Source organism: Carassius auratus, chromosome 23 (assembly GCF_003368295.1).
Source record: "Carassius auratus strain Wakin chromosome 23, ASM336829v1, whole genome shotgun sequence".
In the NCBI taxonomy this organism is placed as follows: Eukaryota; Metazoa; Chordata; class Actinopteri; order Cypriniformes; family Cyprinidae; genus Carassius; species Carassius auratus.
In genome coordinates, this window is record NC_039265.1 from 11205918 (window position 1) to 11221217 (window position 15300).

The 15300-nt window shown below is 34.7% G+C and overlaps 1 protein-coding gene across 1 annotated transcript in view; it reads left to right on the forward strand.

Moving 5' to 3' along the window:
• The window catches only part of LOC113041303 (cadherin-11-like), a 64974-nt gene that overhangs the window by 4995 nt on the left and 44679 nt on the right, over positions 1 to 15300 (forward strand). The window contains exon 2 of the mRNA XM_026199763.1: positions 10581 to 11605. Coding sequence (XP_026055548.1) covers positions 10829 to 11605 — 777 coding nt within the window. The 5' untranslated portion in view covers positions 10581 to 10828. The remainder of the gene's footprint in view (positions 1 to 10580; positions 11606 to 15300) is intronic.

A 15300-nucleotide genomic window follows, 5' to 3' on the forward strand; every position in this document is an offset into this window, starting at 1 on the left:
GTGAGTTTAATGGGTTGGGGAAAGGGGTTTAGGCCTCAGCGAAACTGAAGTGTATCAGAAGGGGCATGCGATGAGATGAGAAGGAAGGATACATTTGGAAAGGCAAGTTTGCTGTTAATATTGATGAGCAAGTGTTGATGTGATCCTAAAAGCAACTCTAGCAGAGATGACATTATCTCCTTTTTTTTTTACCTTTGAGAAGGGCTGTGAAAATAGGTCGAGAAAGGGGAAAAGAATAGAACACAGGGATTGAGCCGTAGAGTAAGTCAAAGTTTTATGATCAGAAGCTCATAACACTTACTGTGCTCCCCAATGACACAGAACAGCGGTGAATTATAGAATAAATGAAAATGTGTTGTCTTTCTTCATCTCTTTGGTAAACACTCCAGTTTGGATCAATAAAAGGCAGCTGTACACACTCAGAGGGCTGGCCCGTTCCTCATTTCCATTTTAATGAATGAGGCTTAGTGAGCTATTGAGCAAGTTATAATTGTGTTGTGGTGTAGAGACCTGGAAAAGTGTAGGATACTAAAAAGGATTTGTAAAAGTGCTGTGTGTGTGTATATTTCAGAGTTTCAGGGGCGTGCTTTCATTTTGTTTTGGTATTAGTCCAAATACTTTTAAATATGTGACATTTACACCAGCGTGTCAAGGTTTAAATTAGAAACAAATCAAACATAGCTTAAGCAATGCACACCTTTTCATCACGTATATTTGTATAAGGCACAATTTGCACCCTGTATGTCATTTTAGTGAATTAAATTCATACTTAGTCGAATTTGTCATTCAACTGTTGCTTTACATTACATCACTTGCTCACTAATGGATCCTCTGCAGTGAATGGGTGCCGTCAGCAGTCCAAACAGCTGATGAAAACATCACAAATAATCCACTCGACTGCAGTTCATCAATTAATGCCTTATGAAGTGAAAAGCTGTGTGCTTGTAAGAATCCATCATGCATTTTTAACATTAAAACATTGCTTTAAGATTGAAATATGAGTCTTTTATCCATTATATTGCTTTCTCCAGTGAAAAACCATCTCCTCTAAATCAGATGAGAAATATGCACAGATCAAGCACAGTTTACAAGCCCAAACGGTTCTCAAAAAAAATGCAGGTGGATTTTGGTGTGATAAGACAACAGGGGATGGACTTTTTCACTGGAGCAAGCATTATTATGGATTATGGAAAGAATCAAAGTTAAAACACATTAATGATAGATTTATTTATGTATTTAGAAACACAGGTTTTCCCTTTACAAGATGTTAAATGATGGAGTGGAATCAAATGGACTAGTTGTCAATTAATGTGGTTTAATTAGCTGTTTGGACACTCATTCTGACGGCACCCATTTAGTACCCAGTTCGCATAGTTGCAAATTAATGAGAGCTAGGTGTCAATGGTGAAAGATTTTTGGCTGCAAGTTGATGATGTAATTTCAGCACTGTCCAGCATGGACTGATGAAATCATGATCTGACAAACTCTGAACCCTTGGGTCCCACCAGATGGGGTTACAAAAATAATGTCTCCCTTTCCGCCATTGGTCAGACAAAACAAATAGACCCAACCTTAACTCACACCATTTGTTGATTCAGAAGTCAGGATGCTCAATCAGGGAGATCAGTGTTTTCAACGCATCATGAAACTGCTGTATTTACACTTTTCAGGGAAATCGAGTTATGAATTTTTAGAGTTTGCATGTTAAGCTGGGATAGGAAGAATTTTAAAATCAGAGAGTAATTCGAAAGTAAGAGTATCAGCTGTGGTATTGGGATATGTTGTCAGCTGACACAGAACAGCATACACCGTTTACGTTCAGTGGATACTCTCCAAAATGGCACTAGAATGATGCAGAGGAGGCAAATTGTTGAATAAAATAGTTATTTTTGTTTTCTTTGCATAAAAAAAGTATTCTCGTAGCTTTGTAAAATTACAGTTGAACTCTTGATGTCACATGGATTATTTTTTATCTCTTTGCTATGTTTCTGGACCTTGATCGTGGTAATTGCATTGCTGTCTATGAGAGAGTCAGAGAGCTCTCAGAATTCATCGAAAATATCTTAATTTGTGTTCAGAAGATGAAGGAGGTCTTATGGGTTTAGAAAAAAAAAACATTTTTGAGTGAACTATCCCTTTAACTTTTAGAAAATACAGTAAAACAGGAGTATTATGATTATATCATAATTTATATTTGAATATACAGTATTTTAAATGTAATTTATTAATTCAGCATCATTACTCCAGTCTTCAGTGTCCCATGAACAGCATTTATTTGAAATAGAAATCTTTAATAACATTTCAAATGTCTTCACTGTCACTTCTGATCAGTTTAATCCATTCAAGTATTTTTTTATATATAATATTACTGATCCAATCTTTTGAATAGTGTTCTCTATTCTGAATATTTTCAAGTTTGTATCAATTTAAAGAGTGTTAATATGCGAGAATGATAAGATGGATGGATGAGGAAGATGGGATGTAGGACTGAGGAAGAAAAATGCCTGGTAATTATAGTTCTTAAGTCTCGTTATGTTGGTGACAGGCTCCATCATGCCTTTGGGCTCAAAAGATCAATGACTGGGACCTGACTCTAATGCTAACGAACTTCAGATCGTTAAACGTATGGGTGCAGAACACAAGAATTAATTATACCGTTTATAGCTTCAATTTATCAGCTCAAGGAGATGTTTCTGATAGTTTGAACTCCTCAAGATGCTTGGCCTGGGGGGGTCCTAAGTCAGTAGATCCAATTTGGACCCATGACAAGGACCGCATTGAATTTTCGACCCAGTAGAGCAACACTTTAGAGGAAGAATCTTACAGTTAATGCAGATTCTGCAGTGTTTAGGGCCTATTGGAATGAATAGTGGGAAATGTTATTTAAAATCAGGTCTCATGTTAACCATAAAATGCTACCTCATATAAAAAAATCACTGGCACGTAAAAAGGCCTTATAACCGGTGTTGCGCACATGAATACAAAGCAACTTCTAGCAGTCAAAAACAGTATTATCAGCTCAGTTGTTGAGGAATACAGTAAAAATACTGTAGATACAGTAAAACTGGTTGGTAGTGACACATGCTTTTGTTGTTGTAAAGTTTGGATCCTGATAAACATTTAAGTTTCAGTAAGCTAAAGATTGAATATGGTAGAATATTTGGCATAGTAAAGCTTGAATACGGTAAAATACTTAAATTGTAGTGAAGCTCGATTGTGGTAAAATACGTGTGGTGATGCCAGAATATGGTAAAAATACAAAAGACTTAGAAAAGTGGAAATATGGTAAAATACGTAAGTTGTTATTGTAAAATGTTTTAGTTTTTTAGATTAAAGCTGGAATGTGATATATGGTGAAACTTGAATTTGGTCAAATATTCATATGTGGTAAAAATGTAATATAGTCAAATATTTAAGATGTACTAGATCTGGAATATGGTAAAGTAGTCCATACTGTATGTGGTAAAGACTGATTATGGTAAAGTGCTTTATATGTGGTAAAGCTGGGATATGGTAAAATTCTTGAGATGTGATCTAGCTGGAATATAGTAAGATACATGAGATTTGGCTCAGCTGGAATATGGTAAAATAAAGCCAAATAGTTGAGGTGTGGTAAAACTGAAATTTGGTCAAATTCTTGAGATGCCGTAAAGCTGGAATGTAGTAAATCTTGAATTTGGTAAAAAAAATAAATAAATAAATAAAAATAAAATGCTAGAATATGGCCAAAATACTGAAAGAATCGAAAAGCTGAAATGGTAAAATGCTAATGATGTAGTATGGTACATGAATGGAAAAAATCTTGACATATATTAAAGCTGAAATATAGTGAAGTACCTGATGTATTAGAGCTGAATTGGTGTATAATGCTTGATAAAGTAGAGCTGGAATATGATAAAATGTTTCAGAAGAAATGCAGCAGAAATGACCTGACCTGAACTCTTATTTCTCAGCATTACAAAAAAAAAAAAGAACACATAGGACCCATGACAAGGACCGCTTTGAATTTTCGACCCAGTAGAGCAACACTTTAGAGGAAGAATCTTACAGTTAATGCAGATTCTGCTGTGTTTAGGGCCTATTGGAATGAATGGTGGGAAATGTTACTCAAAATCAGGTCTCATGTTAACCATAAAATGCTACCTCATATAAAAAAATCACTGGCACGTAAAAAGGCCTTATAACCGGTGTTGCGCACATGAATACAAAGCAACCTCTAGCAGTCAAAAACAGTATTATCAGCTCAGTTGTTGAGGAATACAGTAAAAATACTGTAGATACAGTAAAACTGGTTGGTAGTGACACATGCTTTTGTTGTTGTAAAGTTTGGATCCTGATAAACATTTAAGTTTCAGTAAGCTAAAGATTGAATATGGTAGAATATTTGGCATAGTAAAGCTTGAATACGGTAAAATACTTAAATTGTAGTGAAGCTCGATTGTGGTAAAATACGTGTGGTGATGCCAGAATATGGCAAAAATACAAAAGACTTAGAAAAGTGGAAATATGGTAAAATACGTAAGTTGTTATTGTAAAATGTTTTAGTTTTTTAGATTAAAGCTGGAATGTGATATATGGTGAAACTTGAATTTGGTCAAATATTCATATGTGGTAAAAATGTAATATAGTCAAATATTTAAGATGTACTAGATCTGGAATATGGTAAAGTAGTCCATATGTGGTAAAGACTGATTATGGTAAAGTGCTTTATATGTGGTAAAGCTGGGATATGGTAAAATTCTTGAGATGTGATCTAGCTGGAATATAGTAAGATACATGAGATTTGGCTCAGCTGGAATATGGTAAAATAAAGCCAAATAGTTGAGGTGTGGTAAAACTGAAATTTGGTCAAATTCTTGAGATGCCGTAAAGCTGGAATGTAGTAAATCTTGAATTTGGTAAAAAAAATAAATAAATAAATAAAAATAAAATGCTAGAATATGGCCAAAATACTGAAAGAATCGAAAAGCTGAAATGGTAAAATGCTAATGATGTAGTATGGTACATGAATGGAAAAAATCTTGACATATATTAAAGCTGAAATATAGTGAAGTACCTGATGTATTAGAGCTGAATTGGTGTATAATGCTTGATAAAGTAGAGCTGGAATATGATAAAATGTTTCAGAAGAAATGCAGCAGAAATTACCTGACCTGAACTCTTATTTCTCAGCATTACAAAAAAAAAAAAGAACACATAGGACCCATGACAAGGACCGCTTTGAATTTTCGACCCAGTAGAGCAACACTTTAGAGGAAGAATCTTACAGTTAATGCAGATTCTGCTGTGTTTAGGGCCTATTGGAATGAATGGTGGGAAATGTTACTCAAAATCAGGTCTCATGTTAACCATAAAATGCTACCTCATATAAAAAAATCACTGGCACGTAAAAAGGCCTTATAACCGGTGTTGCGCACATGAATACAAAGCAACCTCTAGCAGTCAAAAACAGTATTATCAGCTCAGTTGTTGAGGAATACAGTAAAAATACTGTAGATACAGTAAAACTGGTTGGTAGTGACACATGCTTTTGTTGTTGTAAAGTTTGGATCCTGATAAACATTTAAGTTTCAGTAAGCTAAAGATTGAATATGGTAGAATATTTGGCATAGTAAAGCTTGAATACGGTAAAATACTTAAATTGTAGTGAAGCTCGATTGTGGTAAAATACGTGTGGTGATGCCAGAATATGGCAAAAATACAAAAGACTTAGAAAAGTGGAAATATGGTAAAATACGTAAGTTGTTATTGTAAAATGTTTTAGTTTTTTAGATTAAAGCTGGAATGTGATATATGGTGAAACTTGAATTTGGTCAAATATTCATATGTGGTAAAAATGTAATATAGTCAAATATTTAAGATGTACTAGATCTGGAATATGGTAAAGTAGTCCATATGTGGTAAAGACTGATTATGGTAAAGTGCTTTATATGTGGTAAAGCTGGGATATGGTAAAATTATTGAGATGTGATCTAGCTGGAATATAGTAAGATACATGAGATTTGGCTCAGCTGGAATATGGTAAAATAAAGCCAAATAGTTGAGGTGTGGTAAAACTGAAATTTGGTCAAATTCTTGAGATGCCGTAAAGCTGGAATGTAGTAAAGCTTGAATTTGGTTAAAAAAAAAAAAAAAAAAAGCTAGAATATGGCCAAAATACTGAAAGAATCGAAAAGCTGAAATGGTAAAATGCTAATGATGTAGTATGGTACATGAATGGAAAAAATCTTGACATATATTAAAGCTGAAATATAGTGAAGTACCTGATGTATTAGAGCTGAATTGGTGTATAATGCTTGATAAGGTAGAGCTGGAATATGATAAAATGTTTCAGAAGAAATGCAGCAGAAATGACCTGACCTGAACTCTTATTTCTCAGCATTACAAAAAAAAGAACACATAGGTCAGTTTGTTCTGATCTTTATTCACTTGTTTACTGTCACGTCCATCAAAGGCTGCTGATTAATTGGACTCAGTTGCATAAGTTTGGCCTTGACATTCCATTACAGCCATGTTCAGCCCACTCACTTCCACCTGTCTCTATTACTTTCTCCCGCGATACTGTTGCTGTCACCGCCGCTGATGTGTGGAAACAATATTGATCCACAGCCGGGGAGGCAGCGGCCCATACAGCGACTTTATTGCTTTCTATTAATGATGCGTTTCATGGCCGATGGTACAAGCTCTTTCGCTGTGAACAAAGACCCAGGGCAAGCAAGACTGTCACGGGGATTTGTACTGTACATATCGCATATGTTTTATTCAGTCGGGGGATGGGAGCGATTCAGAATAAATTAAAGTTAATGTTTTTTGCAGGGGTGCTGTGGACTACCGTGGTGATGCGGCGGCTTGGTGCAAAAGGTTTTCTCATCTCGGACATTGCAGAGCTTCAACTAAATGGCAATTCACTGCGATCGAAAACCAATCTTAGTCAAGGGCTAATGTGCTTGTCTTGCAATAGGTTCTGTCTTAATATTCCTCCTGAGAAGAGGGTCTGTAACAAAGTTTTGGGTTGAGTTCCAGGCATGACTATCTTAACCAACCCTAAAACAAGGTTTCATTTTTTTATATATTTTAAAAATTTAATAAAAATACAGTAAAACGGCAAGATTGTGTGATATTATATCCATTTAAAATAATCTGATTTTCTATTTTAATAATTTTAAAATATAATTTATTCCTGTGATGCAAAACTGAATTTACAGTATCATTACTTCAGTCTTCAATGTCACATGATCCTTCAGAAATCATTCTAATATGCTTTAAATATCCATAAATTATCAATGTTGAAAACTCTTGTGGCACTTACAATTTTTTTTGTGGAAATTGTGATAAACTGCACTTGATAAGAAAAAAGACATTAATACTTGCTTTCATTCAGCAATTTTTCATTAAAATATTTCATTAAAATGTTTCATATATATATGACCTTTCCATTCATATCAAAGAATCCTGAAAAAAATGGTTTCTACAAAAAATATTAAACATATTTCAACATTGATCAAAAGAAGAAATAGAATGCCCGTACACTATATAGATGAGCAAATGAAAGATAATATATATATTTTAAGAAAAATTTATACTTAAACAATAGTAAATGAAAATAAATATATGGGCCTAATAAACTGAGGATACAAATGTCATACTAAACAATTAATCTCAACTAACTAAAACTATACAGAGTTCCAAGGAAAAATAATGGGTTTGATTATTCATTAGGTCAACAAGTCAACCTTAGCACCAAATAAGCAATACATTTTGCACCACTCACATTTTCTTCCATAAATGTTAAAAACTAGTTTTTCAAAGTTAGTTTTCATCTTGACTTTTCTATGGGTAGCTCCCAGTTGTAAAGAAATACAATTACAAAATGCCACTTCTGTACAAACACCAAGGTTCAAGAGTCACACAACTCTGATAATTGAAAGTTTGGATGTAGCCTGAGTCTCAGCTCTCCAACTAGCCTGAGCTCCGAGCCAGTCAGGATTGTGAAGGCTGACATTTGATGTTTCCTTCTGAATCACTGATCAGAGATTACTTACACCACTGCGGTCTCTTGAGAGATGCACCGAGTTCAACATGACCGTATTGTTTTTCGAGAAACGCTAAGTACTGTTAGCGAGACATTTGAAGAGGGATTTAGCCAAGTCTTTGTGTGTGTGTGTGTGTGTGTGTGTGTAATGAGTTCATACTCATTAGATAATCAAAGAAAAAGGCAAAATAGCAACTCTTAATTTAGCTACAGTGCCATGGCCATAAGATTACATTCACTAAAATTGTGAGGTTATTTTCTCAGTTGGCTGTCTAAATGTGTGAGGAGAGCTGCAGACTGTTTCTCTCCTGCTCTTAATCTGTTTAGGGAAAACTGTCTGACTGTTTAGGCCACAACAAGATTTTAGAGAAAGTGAAAAATGTCACAGTTTACCAGCACAGTTAAGATGCATTAGATGCAGAGAAAATGGAACGTTATAAATGCTATAAAGCCACAATATGGTAAAATTATTAAGATGTGTACCTGTGTGAAAATAAGTGCGCTTAATTGTATTAAATGTGCACTTGTTGTGTATTTCAAATCTTAAAAGTAAATTAAAAAAGACTACTTGCAAAAAGAGTAAGAGTACTCTTTCGTAACAGTTTTTTAACTCACTTCAGTACACTTTTAAAATGTACATTTTAGAAAAATTTTTTACTTACGTAGTAAATTTTAATTTCAAGTGTAGTATGTTATTTGATAAATATTAAAAGTTACAAGTAAATAACATTCGAATCATTACAAATAAGTATTTACAAATATATTTAAATTCATGGCATACAAGCTTATATAGTATAAAAGTATATTTTATAATAAATGCTAACCATGCTTAAAAAAATACAGATGTATTTTTACATATACATTTTTATTGCATTAAGCTAATTGCTGCTAAAGTTCAGCTAATTTAATTTAATATAAACGAAAACTAATAGATTGTAATTAATACGCAATTACATGAGATTTAAACATTACATTAAGTTTGCACTTAAGTATATTATTTCCATATTAAGTTAAAAATACGCTAAAGTGTACGTCTTTTTCACAAAGATAGTAAAGCTAGAATGTAAACTATTATTTAATTTAATTTTAATTTATGCATTTAGCAGACACTTTTATCCAAAGCGACTTACAGTATATTCAGGCTATCAATTTTTACCTATCATGGGTTCCTTGGGAATTAAACCCCCAACCTTGCGCTAGCTTGCTTGCTAACGCAACGCATTGCCAGTTGAGCTACAGGAACACTATAGTAAAACACTTTGAAGTAAAGGAAAGCAGTTGTACAGCTGAATTATTATGAAATACTTTTTTATAAAAGGACAGTTTATTATTTTATTTTTTACAAATAGTCTTGTTTGAAGGTAGTATTGCTTGTTGAAATGGTCGAGTTGTTTTCAGTTTAGAGCATCTGTGCCTCAAAGAAAATGTGCTGCATAAGTCAATGAGGATATGGTTTGGTGCCAGAATGTAAAATGGTTGAACTAGCCTTAATATGGATGGCAATAACCTCGTCTGTACAGTTAGAGACAGCCCGGTAAAATGCTCAATCACACAAATCAACACATTTTCAAGACCCAAGTGATTGACTGTTCCAAAGTGCTTAGCCACCTAAAATTCATGCCAGTAATTACATTTCATGAACATAAAGTTTGTGAGATGTCCAAGAGCAGTTTAAAGAATATTGCAAGATTGTAATTTATGTTGAACATGTTAAGATTAGAGTAGCTGCCTGCTTTTGTTCATTTCACTTTAACATAAGGCAAATCCTTAAATGAAGTATTAGATATAAAGCAATATACATTGTATCTGTTGTTTATTGTCGTGATTCTTCATATCATTGAAGAAATATCAGCTAATGTAAAATGTATTTTTGCACAGCTATTGTTTGCATACATACAGCACATTCATGTAAAGCAATTTACACTACATAGAAAATAAATCTCCGCTGCCTGATTTCTTTATCTTGTCACAAAAAGTAAATAGGCTATATATTATCACCAAGCTCTTTATGTAGAGTTGGACATATGTCAGTATACACATAAAGCGATACATGCTATATTGTATAGCAAATATCAACTGCATGATTGCTTTTAGTATTGCAAAATGTCAATTGTTTCATCGTCCGAATTGTTTTTTAATACAAAATTTCATATGTTTGACTTTATTTGCATATGTATAAACATGTAGGGTGATATATAGCCTATTATATAACATATCCAAAATTACTGATTCCTTGCTTGCATCATTGCAGAATGTAAACTATATCATCGCCCAACTCTACTCAATTTGACTAAAAGACTTGTAGACAATAAGATATTTTCATGATTTTTCAAAAAATCTGTTTTAAAATTACTGTGAAAAGCAGTCCCAGATTCTAAGCGATTAAAAGTTTTATGAACCCTTGCTAGTTGTGCACATTTGTGTACCCATGACTCATTTCTGTACCCTTATTAAAACTGTGCTGTTTTTCCAGTAATCCCAACCGCAAATCCCAATGACGTTTACTCATGATCAGCACTGATTCTCATTCTCTTATCTCTTTGAACAGGTTTGCCTGATCAAACCCAAACCATGGGAATCGCCCTTTGTGTTTAACCAGACCTAAAGAGAGAAATATAATCCGAAAAAAGTGGATAAGATGCTAAATGACCATTGAGACTCATGAAGAATAAGGAATTAAGAAGAGGAGATGAATGGAGCAGCCTCCCACACAGCAAGACAGAGTGTGAGTGAAGGTCGATCTTATTGTTCTTCCCCCTGTGGCAAACATTGTGACTAATAACGAAGTGAGGCACGATGAGTGGCCATATCTGGGCTGCACTGCTCTTTCTGTTCATGTGCCCAGAGCTCGGGGGAAGCAGTGCTCCACTAAAAAGATGGAAGAGTGAGGAAACCGCAAGGAAAGAAAGTTTGGTGGAGCATCTAGACGTGGAGGAAAAGCAAAGTGAGATGCCATTTGCCAACACAGCAGGAACACCAACTTTAGCAAAGAAAAATGAAGATAATTTGAGGATTTTACCAAAAAGCAACAAAGACAAAACAGAGTCTTTATCAGGACTGCATCAAGCACAGATTGAAGAAACTGCAAAATCGGAATTTGAAATCAGAGTGACTCCAGTTTCGTTGTCTGGCACAAGTGTGAACACAGATTCTACTCTACGTAATGAAAGTAATTATTATCCCAAATCTAAAGATATCCCTGAAATCACAAAGACTAAGGTATCAACTCTAACCCAGGACTCCAAAATATCTAGATCTCATGATCATTTCGTTCCTGCTGAACTAACTCCTGCAGTAGATGAAAATAAACCTGACAGATCCACTCTGAATGGCTCATCTGATGCCAGCGTGATACTTCTGAAGCCAGCGTCTGGGTTAAATAGCAATCAGGAAGTGCAAACTGTAATGATGGGCAACCAGGAGTCAGACAGCAGTGGTGATTTCCATGGGACCTTTACTGGTCCAAATTTGGAGGAGATGCCTTCACAATCCCGCAGCCGAAGAAGCTGGATCTGGAACCAGTTTTTTGTGATAGAGGAATATAGTGGACCAGAACCAGTTCTGATTGGACGGGTAAGCTGAACATTTTTATAATGCATTGGTTATACTTCCATGCTTATTTAAAACAATTAATGAAATGTGTTTTACTTCTGTAACCCTAGATATTGAGTGAAAAAAGTTATTCAAGATGAAAAAAAAATGGTTTGGTTACATAAGATGGAAAGAAAAGTCTTTTCAGAAGCCGTTTTGGTTGAAACTGTGATAGAAAGAATTACAAACGCATATTCTTTGGTATAGTGTGCATTGACAAATTGTTCACAATAAGATCAGGAAATTGTTGTCTTTAAAGGAGCAGAACACTGAAAAATGATAATTCTGTCATTTACTGACTCATTCATGAATCCTCATGTCATTCCGAGCCTGTATGACTCTGTCTTCTGTGGAACACAAAAGAAGATATTTTGAAAAACTTTTGTCATTGTTCATACACAGTGTATTCAAAAAAAAAAAAAAAAAAAAAAAAGTCTTTTGTGAGCCAAAAAAAAAAAAAAGAAAAAAAGAAGAAGAAATGCAAGATGAAAAATACATATGTACTACTGGACTAAAGTTTGGAATAATTAAGATTTACATATTTTAGAAAGAAGTCTATTTTGCTTATCAGGGCTGCATTTATTTGATCAAAATATTGTAAAACTGTAATATTGTGAAATATTATGAAAATTTACAAATACACATTTAAAAAGAATTGTTGTCTATTTGAATATATTTTAAAATGTAATTTATTCCTGTGATGCGAAACTGAATTTTCAGCATTGTTACTCCAGTCTTCAGTGTCACATGATCCTTTAGAAATCATTCTAACATGCTGATTTGTTATTACTGGTGTTTAAATTATTTTTTTTTTAAAAATCAAAATTCTTAAAAATATTTCTTGAGCAACAAATCAGCATATTAGTCTGATTTCTGAAGGGGTCATGTGACACTGAAAACTGGAGTAATTCCACACACACACATGCTTGTTTTTGTGAAAAGTGGGGACATCATATAGGCGTAATGGTTTTTATACTGTACAAACTGTATATTCTACACCAACCCTACACCTAAACCTAACCCTCACAGGAAACTTTGTGCAATTTTACTTTCATAAAAAAACTATTTCTGTATGATTTATAAGCATTTTGAAAAATGGGGAAATGGGTTATGTCCTCATAAGTCACTCTCTCCATGTAATATGGTTACATATTCTGTGTCATACCCATGTCATTATACAAAGTTGTGTCCTGATATGTCACAAAAACATGCCCCCCCCCACACACACACACACATTAACAATTTGCAAGGTTCTCTTATAAATGAATCAAGCCCATTGCATTACCTCTGAGTTTATTAAACATGGGACTTGGACAGTAATTATTAGATGTTCCCAGAAAAAAAGACTGCAAAATGCAATTACATGCTCGCTGGTCACATTTAGAAACACATGCACAGACAAAGGCATGCACTAAAAACCCAGATGCTCGCACGCGCTCTGCGGTAATGAGCTGCACTGGATGGATCGCATTAGCTGTGATTCACACTGAGTAAGTTTGCCAGCTGCTTATACAGAACACAAGGCTTTAAAGAGTCTGGCACTAAACCAACACAAGATCAAGAGAGCACACCTCATAAATGTTGCATTCGCTTCTCTGCCTGTCACTGTGCTGACACTGTATCGGAGTAAATGTTTATCCGATGGGCCAGGACATGCTGTTGTCTGTGCTGTTGTTCATCACGGTGAGCCGTTTACCTGTGCGCGATCCGGAGAAGTGCATTGTGAATCAGTTATGGCTGAATGAAGGGGAACCGTCTCAAAGACAAAGCTGAACTTGACTGTTGCAGTGCTGCAAGGCGAAATGCGAGGCCAGACACAAGCACTGACGTTGATGTATGAACTGGGAACTTTCCTATTGGATTTGCAGTAAAGCTACTGAATCTGTGGGTTGTTTAACATGACAAATAGGCTGGGTTAGTTGTTGAAGTGAAGGTTGAGAACTCATGAAATCAGAATGAGAGTAGTCTATTTCTGTTAGCTTTGAGGTTAATCTGTAAGCAAGCATCCTTTAAAAAGTTTACAAAATTAATGTTGCAGATTTATAGTTTTATGCATATTTTTGTCCAGTAAAATGCCTTCTAGAAATGATATCTACCAATTGCAATCAACTAGCAGTAGTAGTGAATCACAGTGGCTCAAGTGTGAATGCAAATTCTACTTTAAATTTTGTAAATAGTTATTATCCCAAAAATCACAGACAACAGTACCGCCTCTCAGCCAGAACTCCAGAATACATTTTTGTCCAATAAATCTTCTTACAAATGCTTTTTAACACTTTTAATCGACTAGCATTAGGAGTGAATCATGTTTTCATAGTGACTCCAGTTTTGTTGTCTGACACAAGTGTGAACACAGATTCTGCTTCATGTTTTATGAATAATTATTATCCCAAATCAAAAATATCCCAGAAATCACAAAGACAACATATCTGCCTCTCAGACAGAATTCCAAAATACATTTTGTCCAATAAAATTCTCGCAGAAATGCTTTCTACCTCTTGCAATGGACTTGTAATAGGACTGAATCGTGTTTTCATAGTGACTCCAGTTTTGTTGTCTGACACGAGTGTGAACACAGATTCTACTTCACATTTTACGAATAATTATTATCCCAAATCCAAAGATATCCCAGAAATTACAAAGACAACAGTACCGCTTGAACTCCAGAATATATTTTTGACCAATAAAATGCCTTCTAGAAATAGTCTTTACCACTTGCAGTTGACTACTCTAATGTAGACTCTCTCTCTTTTTTTTCCCTTCAACCAGTGCTAAGGGTGCAGAAAATGACATATTTCACCTTTAAGTGTTTCATACCCATCACATCCTTTGCTGTACAAACACAAATGAGCCACTTACAGTAGATGTATCAATATCCTCTAAGTGTAGACATGCATGCTGGAAGCAACTGCTCAATATTTTATTTTCTCAAGGACCTCAAGGTCTGTATTCATTTTTGAGAAATCGAGTGTGCATGTATGTGCGTGAGTTTAGGAGTTTCTTGTGATGTGCGTGTTTTGCCTCATTTGAACTCATTAGTGGAGGAACTGAGTATAGGAGAGAAATGCATGTGGTGTTTCTGAAAGAACAAATGTGGACACTGGAGAATCAGAAAGAGGGAGAAATGGATAGATCAAGGAGAAGAGTGTACAACAGTGTGGATGAAAGAGAATGAGAAGCAGGGAGGGGCTTTTCCTGCTGGGAAACTCATCAGAGATCATTTCCCAAATTCCATTCTTTTCTTTTTTTTTACCATCTCTTTTTTTTGTCTCTAAATTTGTTTAGTTTTTTTTTTTTTTTTGAGTATTGGATTCATTTCATTCCCACAGTGAAACATTGTAGTGTACACAGACGACTGCAGTAGAGCAATTAAAGCACAAATCTGAGAGCGAATGATTAGGAGATTTATATAACAGATTTGAGAGGAGATGAAAGAAACAAAGAAAATAGGATATGGAAATACTGATTGAGGTTAAAGATGATGTCTGAAATCAAGTACTTCTGCTGTACTAAGTTAATCTGAACAATTCTGCCCTACAAACTGGCTGACTTTTTTATTTTTTATTTTGCAACTTGATAAAGGAATAATTGACTCAAAACGAACATTTGCTGAAGATTTACTCACCCTCAGGCTATTCAAGATCTGAACAGATTTGGAGAAATTTAGCATTACATCA